The following is a 22421-nucleotide window of genomic DNA, read 5'->3' on the forward strand; positions in this document are numbered from 1 at the left end:
ACCCTGTTGAAACCTTGTTAATTAGTACCAGTTCCCAATATTGAAATAACCTCATACCTGCAAGAGATCACATTAAAAAAAAAAAAAAAGAAAGAACTATCAGAGTTCCCATTGTGCTGCAACAGGATTGGCAGCATCTCTGCAGCTCCAGGACACAGGTTCAATCCTTGGCCTGTCACAGTGAGTCAAAGGATCTGGTGTTGCTGCAGCTGTGGCTTAGGTCACAAATGCAGCTCAGATCTGATCCCTAACCTGGGACCTCCATATGCTGCAGGGAGGCCAAAAAAGGAAAAAGGAAAAAAAGAAAAAAAAAAGGGAACTATCATGTGATCCAGCAGTTCCATTTCTGGGTATATAAACACAGAAGAATTGAAATCAGTGACCTAAATATTTGCACACCTGAGTTCATAGAATTATTTGCAATAGCCAAAGGTGGAAACAACCCACATGTCCATCCACAGGTGAAGAGGTAAAAAATATGTGTATATATACAATGGAATATTTTTCAGCCTGAAAAAGAAAGAAAACTGGGACACGGGCTAAGACATGGATAGATCTCGAGGTCATTGTGCTAAAGGGAAATCAGTCAGTTACAAAAAGATAACTACTGTCTGATTCCGCTTACATGAAGTCACTAGTGTAGTCAAATTCCTAGAGACAGAAAGTAGGACAGCGGGTGCCAGGGGCTGAGGGACAGGGATGGGGAGTTGGCAGGTAATCGGTACAGGCTTTCAGGTTTGCAAGAGGAAAGAGCTGTATGGATGGTGGGGATGGTGGCACAATGGGAGTGTGCGTAATGCCACTGAGCTGCAGCATGCTTTTTCTGTTTTTTCTTTTTTGGCCACCTTGTGGCATATGGAATTCCCAGAGCAGGGATCAGATCTGAGCCATAGTTACTGCTGCTAGACAATGCCAGATCCTTAACCCACTGTGCCAAGCTGGGGATTGAACCTGCATCCCAGTGTCCCAGAGACACTGGAGATTCCATTGCCCCACAACTGGAACTCCTGCAACATGGTTTAGATGGTAAAGTTCAGGGAGTTTCCTGGTGGCTCAGGAGGTTAATAAGGATCCTGTGTTGTCAATGCAGTGGCTCTGGGCACTGCTGTGGCCCAGGTACGACCCCTGGCCCTAGGAACTTCTGCATGCAGCAGATGCAGCCAAAAAAATAAAGTTTATGTTATGTATATCAGACTACAACTGAGAATAATGCTAAATACTACTAAAATAAATAAATAAATAAATAAAAAGACCAGATGCAGAAACAAGAAGTCATCCACAAATAACAGCAGAGGAAGATGCCCTGCTCCCGGAGCCCAGGAGCTATGGGAACCTTGGAGACCGGTCCATGGCAGACTCAGGCCTCTCCCCACCTCCAGGACCCCTTCCACCAGTACCCTCCGTGGGCTGAACCCAGCGGGACCTGTGAAATGGGGTTTCCCTGCCTTACAGAGTGGACTGAGAGATGGCAGTGATGGGCCCAGGAGCAAAAGACCCGGAGTGTGGGGCCAATGTGGGAAGAAAGAGCACATACTGGGCCAGGCGGCCTGGGTTGAGCTGGATGACCTTGGATCCATCAGAGCCTCAGTTTCCCCAAGTGAAGTGGCGGCGTTGCTGATCTCCACCTCCCCAGCTTGGCGAGTGCCAGGCGATCTGGTGGAGAGAAGCACCAGGAGCCGCAGGGACTGTTATCTTTTCTGTGTCCACTGGGTGGCACTTCCTTCCTTCCTTCCGCCTTTTGTCCTGGGAAGGTTCCAAAATGCCTCTGGGGGCGAAAGCTGAGCAGACCGCACAGGAAGTGTCCGGGGCCTGCACACACGGACGGTCGATAATTGTTTGATTGACTGACTTCATGCTCAGCCGTGTGGCAAACTGGACAAATGAGCCTGAGTGGCCAGGCACGCTGGAGGGGCCGAGGGTGCCGCCAGGGGCGGGTGGGGCAGAACTTAGGAGGTCCCGAAGTGAGGCAGAGTCTGGGAGAGGCCAGAGGTGATGGAAGCTTCTGGTCTCTGGCCTAGGCAATTTTCCATTAAGGGAGCGGGTAGTTACTGAAATCCTTCGGCAGGCACCCCCTTCATGGCACTGAGTGTGACACAGACACTCAGGATTAGAACCTCAGGACAAATAAAAGCAAATGCTTTTGGGGGGTTAACTCCTCTGCTGCCTAAGTAGGGGACAAGCCCAAAGCCCATTTTAGGGATGGGAAAATGGAGACTGGGTCACAGGGCTGGGCTCCCGCAATTCCTAGTGGGACCCAACCCCCATTTGCCTCTCTCCTCCAGGAGCCCGAGGGCGCGCAGGGGGGTGGGGGCAGCCTGGTGGTGGTCCTCTCTGTGCTCCAGTGGGGTCCCCTAGGGAAAGGTGTGAATGTCACTTGGAGCTGGTCGGTGGGCCCAGCCCCACAAAGGGGTGGGGAGCAGACTGGACCTAGAGAACAAGGTGCAGGCATGAGGGACCCTGACCTCCCCCTCTCCACCGGCTCAACAGCTCTGGCCAGGACCGGCTGGACAGTGGGAGGAAACTGCTCCCCCAAGCCTGTCGCCCCAACTCGTGTCCTCTGCCGCCCCCAGCCCGGCATCCGAAACCACAGCTGCCTGTGGTGAGTCAGGCTGGAGCCTGCTGGGCTGAGCCCAGGTCCGTGGGAGGGAAGGGGGGGCAGGAAGGGAGGGAGGAAAGGGGGGGAGAGCTGTCCCCATGCCGGCCCCTCCCCCATCTGAGCCCTCTCCCCTCCCCCAGGAAGTGAATTCCCTTGTTGATGAAGGGATGAGAGAGCAGCTGAGAGTTGGAGTTTGAGCGGTCACTGGTCAGATCATCCACCCCACCAAGCAGGGCAGCAGCGTGTGTCCGGGAGTGGAGGCCAGTGCGGGGACAGCCTCCAGGACTCCTGGGACCTGTCCTGCCTCCCCTCCAGGCAGCTCAGGTTTCAGCACTGACTCCTGCCCTGGGTGAAGGGGCTCCTCCCCAGCACAGCTGCTCTGCTCACCCCTGCCTCCTCTCCCACGCTGTACACATGGCTGTGAGTGGGATGGAGGGGGGAGCTTGGGGGTTCAGTGAGACTAGCCCCCTAGTCCACTGGGCTCTGCACCATGACGTGTGTCAAGAGGCCACTGTCAGGCTTCCCTTTCCCCAAGCCCCAACTCTGGGGCCCCTCCCCAATCCGAAAATCCTCCTCATGTCTCATTGAGGACTGCAGGCCTGGCATGATCCAGCCCTGTGGCCTTGTGGTCCTCTCCATGCTGGCCCCTCGGCTGCCTCTGAACACCTACCTTTTGCATTTACTGTTCCCCCTGCAAGGATCACTGTCTCCACATTTTTTTTTTTTTTTTTTTTTTTTTTGTCTTTTTCTAAGGCCACATCTGTGGCATATGGAGATTCCCAGGCTAGGGGTTGAATCGGAGCTGAAGCCACCGGCCTACACCTTAGCCACAGCAACGCCAGATCTGAGCCCCGTCTGCAACCTACACCACAGCTCACGGCAACGCTGGATCCTTAACCCACTGAGCAAGATCAGGGATTGAACTCGCAACCTCATGGTTCCTAGTCGGGAACTCCAGTCTCCACATTTTTATTCCCAGGGACTCTGGTCTATCTGGGCTCAAATGACTTCTCTCTCCCTGGGCCTCCCATAGAGGCATCACCCAAACAGTTACAGCTTTATCACTGAGATGATCTCAATCATAGGTCTGGGTTAAGAGTACAAGTTGTGGGGAGTTCCCGTCGTGGCTCAGTGGTTAACAAATCTGACTAGGAACCATGAGGTTGAGGGTTCGGTCCCTGGCCTTGCTCAGTGGGTTAAGGTTCCAGCGTTGCCGTGAGCTGTGGTGTAGGTGGCAGACTTGGCTCAGATCCTGCGTTGCTGTGGCTCTGGCGTAGGCCGGCGGCTACAGCTCCGATTCAACCCCTAGCCTGGGAACCTCCATATGCCACAGGAGCGGCCCAAGAAATGGCAAAAAGAGAAAAAAAAAAAAACAAAACAAAAAAAAAGAGAGTACAAGTTGTGGATCCAGCTCTAATGCGGGCTCTGCCACCCATCAGCTGTGAAACCTTCCACAAATAGCTTGCCATCTCTATGCTTGTTTGATCACCTGTAAGGACACTGGAAGCCGGCACACAGCACCTGCTCATGGCATCCACTGGAGTGTGGCTCACGGTTACCCAGTACACACTTCTGAGTCAGCTGGGGAGGCTGGTGCCTCCTGGTGCCTTCCTGAGAGTGGTCCAAGCACTGTCATGTCTGTGTCACTCCCCTGTGACCAGTTCTCCCAGCCTCTCCCCAGCCTCGGCCCACCAAACTTGCCAGAGGTCTGCTTGAGAGGTTCAGCCTCTTGACTTCCACATACCCTGGGGAATTTTCCCCAGAAACACCAATAACTAATATAAGCACCAATAACCAATATGAGCACCACCAATATAAGCCAGACTGGCCAGGTGTGTGGATATATGGCAACCGCTGATCACTGGTGATTTTAAAGTATCTAGAACTTGTTATTTTGGTTTTTCATTGCCCAGTAGGTAGGTCTCCACCAAGCACACACCTGAGTTCCAGTCCTTGCTTGGTTTCCTTCTACCTGGGTGACCTGGGACAAGGGACAGGAGCCGCAGAGGCTGTGTCTCACCTGAAAAACCAAGATGCTCCTCCACAGACCCTAGGGCCCCACTGGTGAGTTCAGCCTTCTAAGGTGTCATTGTCCTGCGACTTTGGGCAACTGACTGGACCAGGCTGTGCCTCAGTTTCTCCTCGTGAAAAATGGCTTCTCCCCACTGGCTTGGGATGGTGCTAGCCTGAGGGGGTGCAGGAGGAGGAGCGGGTGTGGAGGGGGGGAGGCAGCGCATGGGGTCAGGTCTTAGTGATGCAGGTGCAAGGCCTTGGTTCCTCAATTACCTCTGGGTTTGGGGGTTGCCAATCCTGCTCCCACCTCAACCAGGCTGGCCGAGCGCTCTGTGGGCTCCTGGCTGGCCTCCAAAATTTGGGAAAGAGCTGGTGGCCACTGATAGGTCGTTTCTCGGAGGAAGAGCAGGCAGGGGCGGGGGTGGGGGTGCAGGCTGGAAGCCACAGGGCCAAGGCGGTCCGGGCGTCCGGCCAGTGCTGGGCAGTGAGTCAGGGCCCAGGCATGTGGAGGGCCAGGCCTCTCCCGGCCCCTGTGAGCTCAGCACCTCCCTGAACCCGCCCGCTGGGTCCTGCTGCGTTCTTAACCCACTTGCTCACTCCTTGGGCCAGTCGCGGGGGCTGCCTGGGGAGACAGAGACATGGCCCCTCTGAACCTGGGTCTGTGCAGCCTCCCTCAAGCAACCTTCTTCTACTTGGGGACACGGGGCTTCAGGCGGACAACGCCTCCTGTGTCCTTCCCAGAACAAAGTGAGGTGATTGCTTGAGGCAGGGGAACAGGCCCATGGGGATTAGCCTGGGCCTGTAACTTCACCCACCCAATACTTGCTTTCTCTCCCAGGGACTCTGCCCAAAAGTCTGAGAGTGGTACACCTCTCTCCCTGCCCTAGGACCCTCAGCTGAGCCAGGTCTACTGGGGTGGGGGGCTGGGAGGGGGAAGCATTCATGCAGGGGAGCCAGTGGAGGCTGGCTCTGTCAGCAGGAATGGCCATCAAGGTGACAGCAGCCCTTCAGCTGACTTTGGAGGATGACTGACTGGTTCCTGGTCAAGGCTGCAAGGCAGGTGGGCTGCCATGTGTGTGGCCCTCCCAGCATTGTTGTGACAAGGGTGTATTCTTGGCATATGCCAAGAATATGGATATCAGGATGGAAGCCAGATATCCTACTACGTCCAGAATAGCCCACACCAGACAGAGCGGCCTGGCCACAACGTCACAAAGGCAGAGGCGGGAATATCCTGGTCTAGGTCAAGGCTTTTGTCCTTTGGAGGCCAAGGGTACAAATGAGGGGTTCTGCTGCTTCTTCGCATCATAAAAAACTCTGCCAACCTTGAAAATGAAAACAACCCAAGGAGGCTTATGTGACCCTTTCCTTGAATATGTAAAGCCAAGGCCCTTAGCATAAAAGCAGCACCTCTCAAGTTCTTCTGGGAATTTTTCTTTGTGAGCCAGATGGACTGGGACTTCTTACAATTTTAGAGAGATGAACTCCTTTTTAGAGCCCAATAGGCAGGATTCATTACCTTAGGACCTCCGAGAGACACCAGAAGGGCCTGTTTTTAGTGTCCACTTGATGTACTCAGGTGCTGCTAGAACTTACTCTTCTCTCTGCCTTGAATGTCCCTCTCTGATCAAAAAACATGAATTGTACTTATTGTAAGTTGTACAGACGTGTACAAAACCCAATACCCATAGGCTGATGTAACTAAAAAATCTAGGGCTTCAGGCAAAGCTGTATCCAGGAGGCACCTGCTATCAACAGGACCCTACTTCTCACTCTCTACCCTTAGGCAGGCAGGCAGGCAGGCTGGCCACAAGCTCCCCACTCTTAGCAGTTCCTCAGTCACTGAGAATGGGGGTTAGGTGACCACATCGATTGGCTGGCCCAAGCCTCAGTTGCATGATGAATCAGTTAGGGTTTACTTTGTCTGTTTGCGATAGAAAAACCAAAATAACACACATATACATGATAGTTTAGCTCCCGGCCCCAAAGATGTCCGGCATTGATCCCTGGCTCCACTATCATCAGGGAACCAGGCTCTTGTCATCCCTAAAGGATTGCTACCCTCCTGGCACTACAGCTGCCAGGGCTCCAGCCATCACAACACCCGAATTCCAGAAAACAGAGGGAAAGAGTACACTCCCTTGCCTTTTAAGGATCCTCCTAGAAGTCACACACAGCACTTCCTTTTACATTTCACTGTCTTGAATTTAACTGCAAGGGAGGCTGGGAAATGTTGTTTTGACTAGGCAGCTACAAAGATTTCCTCACCAGAAAACGAATTCAGGGGGGCCACCAGTGGTTTCTGACACACACAGCCCACCCTGGAGCCAGGCACAAGCCTCTATACATTCCATAACGTAATCTCTTAGCATAACTGCTGCCCCCACCCTCTGGGGCAGGCCCCTTGCCTGGCCGGAGAGCCCTGGACTCTAGCTCAAGGGTGGATCACTTTTGACTCCTCCTTTGGCTGAAGGGATCCCTGTCATCGTCAACTTGTCTCGGGTACCCAGCACAGTTATGGGCATGCAGCGGCCCTCGGAGAATGAGTGAATAAAAAGCACTAAACTTGAATCACAGATGAGGAAGACCTGGAATTTGTCATCAGATACTACAGTGTCATTTGTATGTGTTGCCACAGATGTGAAGTCATAGGCCTGGCACAGTTGAGTCAGTTCCCTTTGGTTACCTAGCCGAGGCCAGTCCAGCATCTGAGGCCAAAGTCAAGAGCAGGGAACAGGGGGAGAAATCCAGTTTAAAAAACAAACAAACAGGAGTTCCCGTCGTGGCGCAGTGGTTAACGAATCCGACTAGGAACCATGAGGTTGCGGGTTCGGTTCCTGCCCTTGCTCAGTGGGTTAACGATCCGGCGTTGCCGTGAGCTGTGGTGTAGGTTGCAGACGCGGTGCGGATCCTGCGTTGCTGTGGCTCTGGCGTAGGCCGGTGGCTACAGCTCCGATTCAACCCCTAGCCTGGGAACCTCCATATGCCGCGGGAGCGGCCCAAGAAATAGCAACAACAACAACAACAAGACAAAAGACAAACAAACAAACAAACAAACAAACAAAAACAACCTCATTTGTGTATAAACATTTAATTTTAAGCTGATCTCACCACCAAGGCACCGACCGCCCACCACGGCTGATTCTACTGTGTAGGACTGTTAAGACACAGTCGAGAGGCTCCTGGCTACCACTCTGTGTCCACCAAGCTCCAGAGATAGTCGCTGATGAATTTCTTGGAGAGCTGGGTGCTGTCCAGGTGGATGGGCTGGGCAATGCTGGGGCCGTGATGGACTGAGGGCGCAGATGTAAGGAAAACCAGCACATAGCCAACCCCCTTGACAAAAGGATACTGCCTCTGAAATGTTATTATTAAGACAGAGACTGAAACGAATTTTCATTAACAAAAAGTTGAATTCTGAGAATTCACTGTCTTTGTTTAAAAACTGTGGTAAACTAGATACATTATATTTACCACCTTAAACTTTTTTTTTTTTTTTTTCTTTTGGTCTTTTTTTTTGCCTTTTCTAGGGCCACCTCCCACGGCATATGGAGGTTCCCAGGCTAGGGGTCCAGTCGGAGCTGTAGCCGCTAGCCTACGCCAGAGCCACAGCAACGCGGGATTCGAGCGGTGTCTGCAACCTACACCACAGCTCATGGCAATGCCGGATCCTTAACCCACTGAGCAAGGCCAGGGACCAAACCCACAACCTCATGGTTCCCAGTCAGACTAGCCAACTGCTGCGCCATGACAGGAACTCCTTTTTTGGCTTTTTAGGGCTGCCCCTGTGGCATATAGGGGTCAAATTGGAGCTGTATCCCCCAGCCTACGCCAGAGCCATAGCAACGTGAGATCCAAGCCAAGTCTGCGACCTACACCACAGCCCACAGCAATGCTGGATCCTTAACCCAATGAGCGAAGCCAGGGATCGAACCTGCAACCTCAGGGTTTCTAGTCGGATGCATTAACCACTGAGCCACAAGAGGAACTCCTGTTTTTATTATTTTATTTTTTTTGCTTTCTGGGGCCGCACCCTCGGCATGTGGAAGTTCCCAGGCTAGTGGCTGAACTGGAGCTACAGCTTCTGGTCTACACCACAGTTCACAGCAATGCCGGATCCCTAACTCACTGAGTGAGGCCAGGTATCAAACCCACATCCTCATGAGTACTAGTCAGATTCGTTTCCACTGTGCCACAACAGGAACGCCCTCAATTTTTTTTTTTTTTTAACAATCTATCGTGGTGTCTGCACCATTTAACATGCCCACCAACAGTGCAGAGCTCCACTTTCTCCACAAAGGATACTGCCTTTGATCATCCCTGGCTCACACTCATAATCCCACTCAATTTTACTTATTCGGCGATAAAGTTGAGCTACATACCTGTGTGAGAAGATGAAAAAAGAAAAGGAGAAGAAAAGGAAGTTACTCCAGCACTGACGCCAACAAAGAGCTGCAGGCTGTGCACACACATACTGACACACAAACGTGCTCCGTGGACCTACACGGCTGAAGGGATGGTGACAGTGGTGTCTTCGTCGATCTCCCTTTCCTGTCTTTCAAGATCAGCCTCGATGTCTTTGAGTTCCTTCAACTCTCTGGTGAGCTGAGTAAAGCAGGTAGTTAAGGACCCCTTGCCTTGGAGGGAGGGCTGCCCGTGTGCTAACACCAAGCCTGGCGTGTTTTCCAGCGTGAACGAACACACCCCTTGGATGAAGCTGGGGCCCGGCCGTTCCGAACATGCAGCAAAGGATATAGGAGGCTGGCCTTCAGCTGGGTGTCCTCCTCGCTGGCCCTCTGAAGCTCGGCTTCAAGCTGCTGCAACTGAGTGCCGCCCTGCTGTGCCTGCTCCTTTGCATCAAGAAGGCTCTGGGCCACCTCCTTCTCCAAGGTGAGGATCTCTGCGGGGGGTGTGGGGGGGGAGAGGTGTGCACCCCTCAACTCAGGCTCCCCCGGAGAGCCCTGGAGCGGAGGGTGGTTCATCTGCCTGCAGCCTCAAGGCTTCCACCGTTGGCCACGTTCTCATTTCTGCCTGTAGTTCCTGGACCCATCGTCCTATTGGCAAACGCCCACCAGAGAGTCCCACGTGGACCCTGCCTAAATGCCTCCATTTCACCAAATCACAGTTGAATCCACCCGAAGTAATAAAATCTGGTCCTTCTTTGCACACCTGGTCTTTTTTTTTTTTTTTTTAAAAGGCTGTGCAGCTATCAGCCTATGCCACAGCCACAGCAATGTGGGTTCCAAGCCATCCACAACCTATGCCACAGCTTTCAGCAATGCCAGATCCTTACCCCAATGAGCATGGCTGGGGATCGAACCCGAATCCTCATGGATACTAGTCAGTTTCGTTTCTGTTGAGCCACAGTGGGAACTCCCACACACCTAGTCTTAATTTATGAGGTCACTCTGCAACCTGTCACCTGAGCATCAAGCCTGGGACTCACTTTCCACATCCAGTTACCATCCAGCCTGGCGAACTACACTCCTTCCTTGCGCTGATCCTACATCCCTCTAGAGCACCCCAACAGCCTCCCTGCTGTGCCCTGCTTTGCTCTCCTGCTGCCAAACCTTTCTGCTCTCTGCCTTCAGAGGAGGTTTTAGAGGCCAAATGTCAAATCACTCCCCTGCTCAAAGATCTCCCATGGCTCCCAGTGTCTCCAGGATAAGGTCCAGGTCTCTCTGGGTACCTTCACCATCCTTGCCAACCTTTCTCCATACTCTTCACCCCCACCGTGTGATCTTCCCTCTGCTCTGCTACAAAGTTGCCTCATCGCTCTGCAAACATGCCACATTTTTCGGTCCTGGGCCTCCACCTGCCTGTCCTCCAGGGATGTCCCTGACCACTGGGGACACAAGCCCTCAAGCCCTCCTGGGTGATGCCTGACTCAGGTGGCTGGACACTCTCCTCTCCCTCCTGGGGCAGGACTGTACTTCCAGAACAGCCCCTATCACACTGGACCATTTATTCCTTGTCTTTCTTCTTCAAATCAGAGATTGCATCTTAAATTCACCACAGATCGCCAGTAGCTACTCAGAATAAACACATTTTGAACAAGGCATCCAAAAAGATCAAAAACACCTTAAAAAGGTTACTGTGTTCCTTTCCGTAGAGTCAGAGAAACCTGCCAACTCAGAGAAGGCACATATGAAAATGCTTCTCAAAGGACCGGTGTTTAAATGTTTACAAACTTATATTAATTTTTAATCAGAGCACTACATGTCAATAGTTGTGAAAAATTTAGCACGCACACACACACCCCTCTTTCTCTAAGCCTCTCCACCCTCTGAAGCAGCCACTTAAACTCTTCACTGTTTTCTCTGGCATCAACGTTCATATTTCAAAATAATTTGCTTATGCTGCTATTTCTTGATCTGTCTGTGTTAGACGGTGCCTGCTGATTTCCTGTCAGGAGACCTGAGGGCCTGGATCTCTTACACAGCCTTCCTGCCCCCTCTGCATTTACCCTCAAAACAACCACCAAGCCTCCTGGGACCCTCCCTGGGGATGCTCTCTTTCCCACGGGCTTTCCTTAGAAGCTGTTGTTACCTGAACATGTGCTAAGTGCCATGGGTGACCAGGGAGTCCTAACTCACTGAACTCTCACAACCCTCTGTGGGCGGAACACTGGCCCCCATTTGAGAGGTGATGAGCAGAAGCCCAAAGAGGTTCAGTGACTTGTCCACAGCACTTGACTCCAAAGCTGGGATCTGAACTGGATCCCCTCCCCCTTTTCTTTTTTTGCTTTCTAGGGCTGCACTTGTGGCATATGGAGAGTCCCAGGCTAGGGGTCTAAACGTAGCTACAGCTATTGGCCTACACCACAGCCACAGCAACACCAGATCCGAGCCGCATCTGTGACCTACACCACAGCTCACAGCAACGCCAGATCCTTAACCACTGAGCGAGGGCAGGGATCAAACCTGCAGCCTCATGTTTGTTCCCACTGCGCCACGACAGGAACTCCTGAACCAAATCCTTTTGTTCAAAGCCTCAGCTCCCTACAACACTGACTCTTGTCTCCCTGACCCAAAACCATCCATTCTGCTGAAACCCAGACAAGCTGGGTTATGCTGATGGGGGAGTTAATGGAGAGGGAGAGGAGGAAAGAAAGAAGAGAGAAGAAGAGGGGAGGAAAAGAGAGCAGAAGACCTTGACCAGGACCTCCATCAAGCTTAGACTAACATCCAAACTCCTCCTAGGGGCTCACAGGCCTGGCAAGGTCTGGTTGCTGCTGACCTCATTTTCTACTGCTTTCTCCTGGGTCTCCAGGCTCGTTCACGCCTCACAACCTTCACACTGACAGTCCCCTGGGCCTAAAACACTGTTCCCTGAGCCACTGCATGGCTAGCTCCCAGGTCATTCAAATCTCAACCCAACGGCCACCCCCTTATAGGGTAAAAAGGCATTACAAACCCCTGGCACTGAAACCGCAGTGGAAAACTAGAGGACAGTTTCTCAAAAAATTAAATATCAAATTCCCATCTGATCCAGCATTTCTACTTCTGGGAAAATACAAAAAAGAATCAAAAACAGGGACTGAAGGAGATATTTATACACCCACGTTCACAGCAGCATTATTCACAATAGCCAAGGGGTGGAAGCAACCCAAGTGTCCATTGACGGATGAATGGATAAATAAAATGTGGTGTATCCATAATATCCATATAATGGAATATTGGACATGATGGGGGTGATGGTTGTACAACAATGTGAATATATTTAATGCCACTGAACTGCACACTTTAAAATAGTCAAAATGGTAAATCTTACATTATGTCAACTGTAGCACTCGTGCACGTGCACACGCACACACACGTCTGTAGCCTTAAAAAACAACAACGGAGTCCCTGCTGTGGTACGACAGGATGGATGATGTCTGTGCAGCGGCAGGGACGTGGGTTTGATCCCAGAAGGCACAGTGGGTAAAGGATCTGGTGTTGCTGCAGCTGCTGTGTAGGTTGCAACTGAGGCTCAGATCTGATCCCTGGCCCAGGGAACTCCACATGCCGTGGGCCAAAGAAAAACAAACAACAGCAACAAAACCCCTGATGATGAGAAAAGCTGTAACAAAGGCATCCTCCCTTCCTCCCCTTTCAAAGGCACATTGCTGTGCAGACATCATCTCCATGAACCTCACTTTGATCCATTAAGGGCGGGGGTGGGGGGGAGGGTATATGCTATCAGCGGCCCCATTTCACAGATGAGGAGACTGAGGCTTTAAGAAGGAAGCCGCTGGATTGGGATCACATGAGTTAACAGCTGAACGCCTTAGCCCATCACCTCCTGACGAATTCATTCTTCTTTATCCCCTGGCCTCACCCCACTAGCCTACCAGCCCCCTCTTGCCCAAGAGATTCTGTTTGTTTAGTTCCCTGCTGTCCCCCCAGGCCTGGCACTCTGCCTGGACACAGCAGGTGCTCAGTAAAACATCTGAACAACCTCAGCAGAAAGATACGGACTATTGTCACAACCATTTTATGAGAAACAGATACGGCGAGGTTAAGGCAGTCATCTCAAATCTCACAGCTGGAAAGTCGAGAGATGGCGCTTTGACACCCGAGCTCCAATTCAAACCCTGAGTCCCCCAGCTGTTCACGGAGCGCTCAGAAGTAGGCCAGACCCTGCGACTCTTATATTCACCATTAAACCCCTGGGAGGTGGCTGTTGTCCTGAAGCCCATTTCACAGGTAGGGAAACGGAGGCTCAAAAGGAAGGGCGCTCACCCGCCGGTCGCACGAGGAACTACGGAAGGGGATGGGGGCGCCAAGAATGGAAAGGGTTCGAGGCTGGCCTGGCCGCCCCTCCCATCACGCGGATTCCGGCTGCCCCCCGCCCCCCACCCCCCACCCGGCCCTCACCTCGCAGCCGCTGCTCGGCGCCGTCTTGCGTTTCCAGCAGCCGCTCCACCATCTGCTCGTGGCGCCCCAGCAGCCGCCGTTGCTGCGCCTCAGCGCGGTTGGCGCCCAGCAGGCTCAGCAGCCCCTGGCTCACTTCTTCCATGTCCCGGAAGGCCGCCATGACTACATCAGGACCAATCCCGCGCAAATTTAACAGCCCTATAAGTCCCGCCTCCCTTCCGGAAATCCCAGTTTCCATTGGGTTAATCACACGTCAATCATTAGCGAAAAAGGGCGGCCGAATCCTCTGTCAGTCATCGTCTGGAGCCAGTCTGCGCGGAGGAGGGGAGCCTCCGGAGCTTTGCCTGATGCGCCTGCGCACGCTGTTTTTTTTTCTCAGGTCCCGGGTCTATCGTGCGCAGGGCGAGATTCTTCGGGTGAAGCAGTGAACTCATTCTGTTGGAGCTGTGGTGTGTGCGTGGGATTCTCACAGTAAACATCATAAATAAGTAAATCTTATATGAGGCTGCATAGCAAAGTGGAGTCTTTAACCAGATGTATTGGGTTCCAATCCCAGATTTACCACTTACTAGCTGTATTACTCTGGACACATTGCTTCATCCCTCTGCATGAAGGGATGCATGAAGGGATGCATGAGGAAGAAAGCAAAATGGGAACCATCATGGTGTCTACTTAAGAGTTGTCGTGACACTTGAATGAGATCAGTGCCTGGTATTCAGCACATGCTTTATATGTATATAAAACATAGAAAGCTATTGGGTGGGGAGTTCTCTTCATGGCTCAGCGGTTAGCGAACCAACTAGGATCCTGAGAATGTGGGTTCGATCCCTGACCTCACCTAGTGTGTTAAGGATATGGCATTGCCCTGAGCTGTGGTGTAGGTCGCAGACGCAGCTTGGATTCTGCATTGCTGTGGCTGTGGTGTAGGCCAGCAGCTACAGCTCCGATTCCACCCCTAGCCAGGGAACCGCCGTATGCCACAGGTGCATCCCTTAAAGAAAGAAAAAGCAAGCAAGCAAGTAAACTAGTGGGTGAGGTGTCTAACTGGGCAGGGTTCCTGTAGAAAAAAGACAAACTTTTCACTTCTGTGATGTGTCCTTCAAATGAGGTGAAGAAATCAATCCAGCAGGTCATGACCAACATTTTCTGCAAAACAATGGGAAAAAAAACAACAATGAGTTGTGTATAGAGAGCTAAATATTGTTTTGGGAAACGCCAAACATTTGTCTACTGGGTGTGGCAGATCCTATTTTCCAAAAAATGGCTACAGGAATAATTCCAACTTTGCCACTCCCTGTGAATAGGCAGGCTCATGAACTTGAGCAGAACTTTGCGAGACAAACAATATGGCAGAAGGGGCATTGTGTGATTTCTAAGCCTAAACCTAGGTCAGAAACTAGGACATGTCTTCTGCTGGTGCTAGCTCCCTCTGTCCTTCTTAATTTCATGGTGCTCTCACAAAGCCCAGCTGCCATGTTGTGAGGAAGCCCAAACCACGTGAAGAGTCTCCTGGATAGGGTCCCAGCCAAAGCCATCATCAACCACCTGACGAGTGAGTACTGAGTTGATTCCAGCTCCCAGCCTTTGAGCCATCCCAGCTGACATCAAGAGGAGCAAAGAGAGAGCTCTTCCCAGCAAGCAGGTCTCAAACCGCAGGTTTGTGATCAATGCTATTGCTTAAAGCCAGCAAATTCGGGCATAATTTGTTTCACATCCATAACACCTGGCTCCCTGGGTCCCATGTGAAATTCATATCTTGCTGTAGATCCTGTAAAAAATTATTGCAAGCCACTGCTCTAGAGGCAAGATCTCACAATAAGCAAGAAAACCAATGAATGGGATCATTTTAGCCAGGAACACCTGCTATGAGGGCAATAAAACAAAGTCACAGGACAGAGTCATCAGAGTTGGAGCAGGGAGGGAAGTGGCTTTAGGTTAGGTGGTCAGGGACAGACTCCCTGAGAAGGGGACATATGAACTGGGACCTGATTGATGAAAAGGAAACAAAGCACCAGGCAGAGGAAAGAGCAAGTTCAAGGGCCCCTGAGTTGGGGAAATTTAATTTCTTGAAGGAATAGTGAGGGAGTTCTCTTGTGGCACAGTAGGTTAAGGATCCTGCTGGCACTGTCATTCAGCTGCTTGAGTCACTGCTATGGCGTGGGTTTGATCCCTGGCCTGGGAATCTCCACATGCCATAGGCATAACCCCCCCCCCAAAAAAGAAAGGAATAATGAGGAGGTTGGCATTGCCAGAGAGGAGTGGGCAAGAGGTTTCGCCAGAGGCACAGAAGCTGTATTCTGGTGGAATGGGAAGTAATGGAAGGCATTAAATAGGGGAGAGCATGGAGTGGATTGGCTCCCAATCTTCTGGAATCAAGGGAACTTGCCAGCAGGACTAGATGTGCAGAATGAGGAAGAGAAAGGATGCTTCCTAAGTGTTTGGGCCAACCACCTGTTGGGTGGTGCTGCTGCTAGTGGCCAAGAGTGGGTGGAGCAGGCTTGGAGGTGAGGCACTGTGTGGTATGAAAAGTTTGGGGAAGTTCTAGATGCCTGGGGGATGGCCACACAGAGCTATCAAGAAGGAAGTTGCTAGAGTTCCCATTGTGGCTCACTCAGTGGAAACAAGCCCCACTAAGTATCCATGAGGATTCGGGTTTGATCTCTGGCCTTGCTCAGTGGGCTAAGAGTCTGATGTTGTGGTGAGCTGCGGTGTAGTTCGAAGACTTGGCTTTGATCCCACGTTGCTGTGGCTGTGGCATAGGCTGGCAGCTGCAGCTCCGATTAGATACCTAACTGGGGAACTTCTATATGCCACAGGTGTGACCCTAAAACAAAACAAACAAACAAACAAAAAACAGAAGAAGGAGGTTGCTTGGAGTTCAAGCACTGTGGGTTAAGAATCCGACTGCAGTCTCCAGCAGCTTGGGTCTCTGTGGAGGTGAGGGTTCAATCCCAAGCCCAGCGGAAGGAGTTAAAGGATCTGGTGTTGTGCTGCTGCTCAGATTAAATCCCTGGACCAGGAACTTCCATATGCCAAGGATGGGGCCATAAAATCTTGAAAGAAAGAAGAAAGAAAGAAAGAAAGAAAGAAAGACGAACAAGAAAGAAAGAAAACGGAATAAAAGAAAGAAAAAGGAAGAAAGAAAGAAAGAAAGAAAGAGGTTTCTTGACTATGTGAGTCTGCAGAAACGTTTGGGCTGCGGATAGAGATCCAGGCGTTGTCAGGGCGCAGCCAATATCAGATGACAGCTCTCCTGGGGGGAATATGAGGAGGAGGAGGTGGAAGAACCAAGTTCTGAGACCCACCAATCGCAGACATCGGAGAAAAGAGAAGCCAGCAAAACAGAGAAGGCACAGCCAGGAAGGGAGGGGAGAAACCGCAACAGAGCCGGCAGGAAATGTGATTTCCACTATCAGGAATCTTACAGGTCCCCATCCCCAGGCCTGGGGCCACCCTCATCCTCAGAGCTTACTTCCTTGAGATAGTTTTTGCCAAGACTGCAGGGGCTGTTCATGTTTTTATATTTTTACAGTGGCCATAGAGCTGGGGGCACCCTCAAGGCTAATATATTTAATCTTCCTTGGGTCACAGATTTCCTTTGAAATCTGAAGAAAGCAATGAGAGAGGCTGGTCCTTGAAAAATGTAACCATCATGCACACATTTTTGGATTTCTGGACCCCAGAAGGCTGTCCCCAGATTTTCAGGTTAAGAAACTCCTCAAAGTTTGTCTCATAGGGTGGTTAGCAGATGTTAGAAGTGACGACATCGTCCCTGTTTCCTGCAGAAATGTCAATGTCCATCCCTGGAGCTGGGTCCCCAGAATCAGCAGTGATGACATGGCTCACCCTCCTGCTGGCTGAACATTTGATCACTCTGTCAACTATGTGAACTTTGGTGACAGGGGCTTACCTACTCTCCACCTAAAGCCAGCACAATGCTGAGTGAAATAAAGAGGAGATAAGACCCTGGCTTCAGTTTCTGGCTCTGCAGTTTACCTATGACCTTGGCAAGTCCTTAACCTTTCTAAGCCGTGGGCTAATAAAAGCTCTCTTATCAGCTGGGGTAGGTTGCTCATGAGAAAAGCCATTCCAGATTGCATAACCAGAGCCTGACCCATATAAGGCCGTCAAAAAGGCCGCTTACCTACTTTCTGAAAAACAAAGCAAGAACCACTCACAGCCATGAAGGTGGCTACTATTTAAAGAAATAATAATAACAATCAGGAGTTCCCATCGTGGCTCAGCAGTTAATGAGCCCAACTAGAATCCATGAGGGCTTGGGTTCCATCCCTAGCCTCGCTCAGTGGGTTAAGAGTCCAGCGTTGCTGTGAGCTATGGTGTAGGTTGCAGATGCAGCTCGGATCTCGAGTTGCTGTGGCCCTGGTGTAGGCAGGTAGGTACAGCTCCGACTGGACCCCTAGCCTGGGAACTTCCATATGCTGTGGGTATGGCCCTAAAAAGACAAAAAAAATTTTTAAAAATTAAAATAATCAGAAAATAATGATTGTTGGCGATGATGTGGAGAAACTGATTGGTGGGAATCTAAGTTGGTGCAACTGGTATGGAAAAAAATATGGCTGTTGCTCAAAAATACCAAAAATACCAACAGAACAACTGTATGACCTGGTAATTCTTCTAGGTATTTACCCCCAAAATGGAAAGCTGGGACTAGAAGATGTTAATGTTACACCCAGCATTATTTACAGAAGGTGGAAGCAACCAGTGTCTACTGATGAACAAATGGATAAATAAAATATGATCTATGCAAACAATGGAGTATTATTCAGTCTTTAAGTAAGGAAATTCTGCCACAGGTTATGACATAGATGAATCTTGAGTATATTATGCTAAGTGAAAGAAGCCAGTCATAAAAAGACAAATACTGCATGATTCCGCTTATACGAGGTCCCTAGAGGAGCTGAATTCATAGACAGGAGAATGTGAGTTGCCAGCAGCTGGAGGTGGGGTGGGGGTGATGAACAGTTAATGTTTAATGGGGACAGAATTTCATGTTGGGAAGATGAAAAGAGTTCTGGACATGGATGGTGGTGATGATTGCACAACAGTGCGAGTGTACTTAATGTCACTGAACTACACAGTTAAAAATAGCTTAAATGGTAAATGTTTTTCTTTTTCTTTTTTTCTTTTTGCCTTTTCTAAGGCTGCTCCCCCGGCATATGGAGGTTCCCAGGCTAGGGGTTGAATCGGAGCTGTAGCCGCTGGCCTACGCCACAGCCACAGCAACGCAGGATCCGAGTCGCGTCTGCAGCCTACACCACAGATCATGGCAACGCTGGATCATTAACCCACTGAGCAAGGCCAGGGATCGAACCCGCAACCTCATGGTCCCTAGTCGGATTTGTTAACCGCTGAGCCACGACGGGAACTCCAGTGTTTTGTAATATATATATTTGCCACAAAAACAACCATACATATGGAGTTCCGGCTGTGGCTCGGGGGTAATGAACCCCTGACTAGTATCCATGAGGACTCAGTTTCAATCCCTGGCCTCGATCATTGGGTTAAAGGATCCAGCATTGCCCATGAGCTGTGGTGTAAAGTGCAGACATGGCTTGGATCTGGCATTGCTGTGGCTGTGGCCAGCGGCTGCACCTCGGATTCAACCCCTAGCCTGGGAACTTCAATATGCCGTGTCTGTGCCACCCCCCCAAAAAAAAGACAAAAATAACTATACACATATTTTTAATTAATTAATTAATCTTTTTAGGGCTGCGCCCTCGGCATATGGAAGTTCCCAGGCTAGGGGGTCGAATTGGATCTATAGCTGTCGGCCTACATACAGCCACAGCAATGCCAGATCTGAGCCATGTCTGTGACCTATAGCACAGCTCCCAGGCAACGCTAAATCCTTTAATCCACTGAGTGAGGCCAAGGATTGAACCCATGTCCTCATGGATACTAGTGGGTTCGTTACCGCTGAGCCAAAATGGGAACGTCCCAAAAGAGATCTATTTTAAAACTTCAAGAGGAGTCCAAAGACAAAGACCAGACACAGACGCTTTGGCATTATCATAAGGTAGCTTTATTAAATTCTACCTTCTAAAAAACGATTACAAAAAGGAATACTTCATTTAAGAGTAATACTGACTTAATGGACGTACCGTGGTGGAAAAGTGAAGTTAAAGGTCACGAATACATGTGAGAAGGGGGGGGAGTCCGAGGCAGGACCCCCTGTAGCCTACCACACCAAGCCCAGTGGGTATGGGAGGAGGAGGGAACACAGGCATAAATATGGCTTTATCTGGGGGGGGCAGTGTTCAAGGAGCTGCTTCTAGAAGCTTAAAATAAATGCACCCACAGGCTCCAGGGCCAGACATACAGGCACACACAATTCTTGTACCGCTTCTCAAAGCCGCCCAAAGCTGTGGTCTTCCATCAGTGGTATTCCCCAGTGAGCCTGGGTTTCATTTACACACAACACACAACACACACACACACACACATCTCTCTTCTGACCATCAGACACACACACACACCCCTCTCTTTTGACCATCCGAGCCCTTCTGTCTTAGGTATATCCCTTCCATCAAAATCAAAGCAAGACAGACTCTATCAAGCCAGGAAACCTACTTTGCTAGGAGAGAGGCCAGCACTTGTCTTTACTGAATGAACGTGTATAAATGCCAAGGGCTTACTCTGTCCTGATGGGGTCTGGCTTCAACCCTGGTGGCCAAGCTGAGAACTGGACAAGAGAGCGCAGGACACTTCAGAGCTTGAGATCTTACTCCCGATCACAAGACACTTGCTGAGGCTGGGAACCTATCCCCACCCCACCCTTCCCCCCCTTTTTTTTTTGGTCAAAAAGCAAGGAATGGGAAAGAGAACCATGTTGAGATTCTGGGGACAAAATAGGCCATCCAGGAAACTGCGTGTGTCGGGAGAGCCCTGTTTCCAGCAGGCTCTGTTCCAGGCAGCTCCGGAAAGCCTGTAGGTTGTTAAAAAAAAACCCAGCTGGCCCTTGTTTGGTTTTCAGCAAAGCCCTGTCTCTTTAAGTTTGCACTGGGAACCCTCGGGGGCAGCCAGCTTTTAATCGAGCACACATGGGATTTTTGGAGCTGGTCCTGTGCTTTGCCAACAATCTCATGCCCTGTTTTCTTTCCTTTGAGGAGAGAAATTCTGGAGTCTGGCGAGGACAAGGACGGCCCCGTTACTGGGGTTTTCAGCCTCGGGGTGCAGCGGCCCCTTTGGGAATTGGATTCATTTCCTGTGTCTCCAGATCTAAAGGATTTTCTAGGAAAATGAATATTTGCCAGCCCTCTCCCCCGCAACATGTGGGGAGGGGATGGATTTCTGGGTAATTTCTCAATCAGAACTATGTGCACACCTGGGCTTCTGGGTCTCGAACCCCGCACCTGAGTGGGTGCGATGTGAATGCAGAAGAAACGAAGGCAGGAGAAACTTCCTGCCCCAGGTGACAAGGAGAGGATCTGCTCTGTGACAAGACCAGAAGAAAACTCCACCGAGAAAGCCGTCTGGGGTGGGGGTTAGTGGACAAGACACTATTATATACCAGACAATTAAATGGAGGGGGGCGAGGGGGGCGTTCTGCCACTCCAGACGTGATCCGTGTGTAACAACATTCAGGATTAAAATGAAAATATGTGATTCCAGTGACTTTCAGATCTGGCAACAAGTAATGCGATTCTCCCCCCCTTCGCCCCCAGCTTCCCCTGACAGTGATTCAAAAATACAATATTTTTCCCTCTCAGCCTCCTCCATCCATAATTGCCAGTTGATTGTTCTCAGCGTTCTTCGCAAACCCACGCCCAGCACCAGCCACTGGCGCCAATTTATATAAGAATTTAGCTTCGGTCTGTGCTGCGGCTGCTTTGAACTGGGGTCCTGGGAAAAACCCGCTTTCAGCTGAAGTCTTGTTGCTGCTGGGGGCTCCCCATGGGAAGCAGAAGGAAACCCCACTTGCCTTTGAGACTTGGGCCTTGGTGGGTAGAGTGGGAGCTGCCCAGGAAGGGGATGGAGGATGTGGGGTGGTTCACTCTGGGGCTGCCTGGCCCCCGAGGAGAGGTGCCTCAGGTCCCCCCTCACGGCTACTCCTCTGCAGAGGATGACGCGGGGCTCTCATCATCTGACATCGGGGCAAACTGAAATGAGAGGCAGAATTCCTTTTGTTTGGCATTCTTTCCAGTGCCTATGAGGTACCGATTCTGTTGGCTGGCCCTGTGCCTGCGGTGAGCTAACAAGAGGCCTTGGTTCCTTGGCCTCCAGGAGGCAACGTTGCTGGGGAGGCGCTTCGGAAAAGTGCACAAAAGAATGCGGTAGAGGATTTTCCTGAGGGATGAGGAGTGGAAGGCAATGGAAGTGGAGAGCGGGTGGTTGGGGAGGGTGACGGCAGAGCTGAGAGATGCTGGTGGTCCAGCCAAGGGGTGGGGAGTTCCAGGCAGAGCCAACAGCAAGTGCAAAGGCCCTGAGGCAGAAGCAGTGATAAGGCCAGTGTGGCTGGGGCAGAGTGAGTGAGGGGGAGAGGAAGGAGACTGGGGGGAGGTGAGGGTGCTCAAGCAGGGCTTGGTGGGCTTTGGGGAGGACTTCAGCTTTTGCTCCAAGTGGGGTGGGAGCCACAGAAAGCTGAGCAGAGGAGGGATGCACCCCCACTCAGGTGTTCACAGTGACCTCTGGCGACAGGAGGGAGAACAGACTGGAGGGGGCAGTGAGGGTGGGAGCCAGGGAACCAGGGTGGAGGCAGCGGCAGTGGTCCCAGTGGACAAGGATTGAGAACTGGGATTCGTCTTTTGGGAGCAGGACCACACATCAGACAGCAGGACATCACCTGAGGAAATGGAGGCCCAGAGCTGACCCCCAGGTGATCCCCTGAGCCCCCACAGGAGGTTCCTCATAGCCTGAGGAGTGAAGCCTGAATGTTTTAGAGCCTCTGTAAGAACCTGGGAGCCAGGTAGGTGCCACAAGGCTTATGTCTC

General features: G+C 51.1%; 2 protein-coding genes across 49 annotated transcripts in view; both read right to left on the reverse strand.

Moving 5' to 3' along the window:
• The window catches only part of KANK2 (KN motif and ankyrin repeat domains 2), a 468727-nt gene that overhangs the window by 420193 nt on the left and 26113 nt on the right, over positions 1 to 22421 (reverse strand). For 31 of the 48 annotated variants that reach the window (XR_014837603.1, XM_085012918.1, XM_085012924.1 and 28 more), the window contains one exon: positions 19491 to 21590. The exons of 1 other annotated variant lie outside the window; for it this stretch is intronic. Coding sequence is in view for 30 of the 47 variants with exons in the window: in XM_085012918.1 (XP_084869044.1) it covers positions 21537 to 21590 (54 nt within the window). In the remaining 17 variants the exon portion in view is untranslated. Of the gene's footprint in view, positions 1 to 19490; positions 21591 to 22421 lie in introns of those variants that run through there. 16 more of the 48 variants (XR_014837598.1, XR_014837590.1, XR_014837594.1 and 13 more) reach the window with 1 other exon arrangement.
• Positions 7685 to 13634, reverse strand: SPC24 (SPC24 component of NDC80 kinetochore complex). Its single transcript, XM_021083851.2, has 5 exons — positions 13471 to 13634; positions 9365 to 9509; positions 9114 to 9218; positions 8915 to 8991; positions 7685 to 7902 (listed from the first exon to the last, which is right to left on the reverse strand). The coding sequence occupies exons 1-5, from the start codon at positions 13628 to 13630 to the stop codon at positions 7796 to 7798; spliced, it is 594 nt and encodes a 197-aa protein (XP_020939510.1). The 5' UTR covers positions 13631 to 13634; the 3' UTR covers positions 7685 to 7795.

This window comes from Sus scrofa, chromosome 2, assembly GCF_054392235.1.
Source record: "Sus scrofa isolate SSC_HxYL_T2T_F1_AM1 chromosome 2, Sscrofa_HxYL_maternal_Yorkshire_Landrace_v2.0, whole genome shotgun sequence".
NCBI classification, from domain to species: Eukaryota; Metazoa; Chordata; class Mammalia; order Artiodactyla; family Suidae; genus Sus; species Sus scrofa.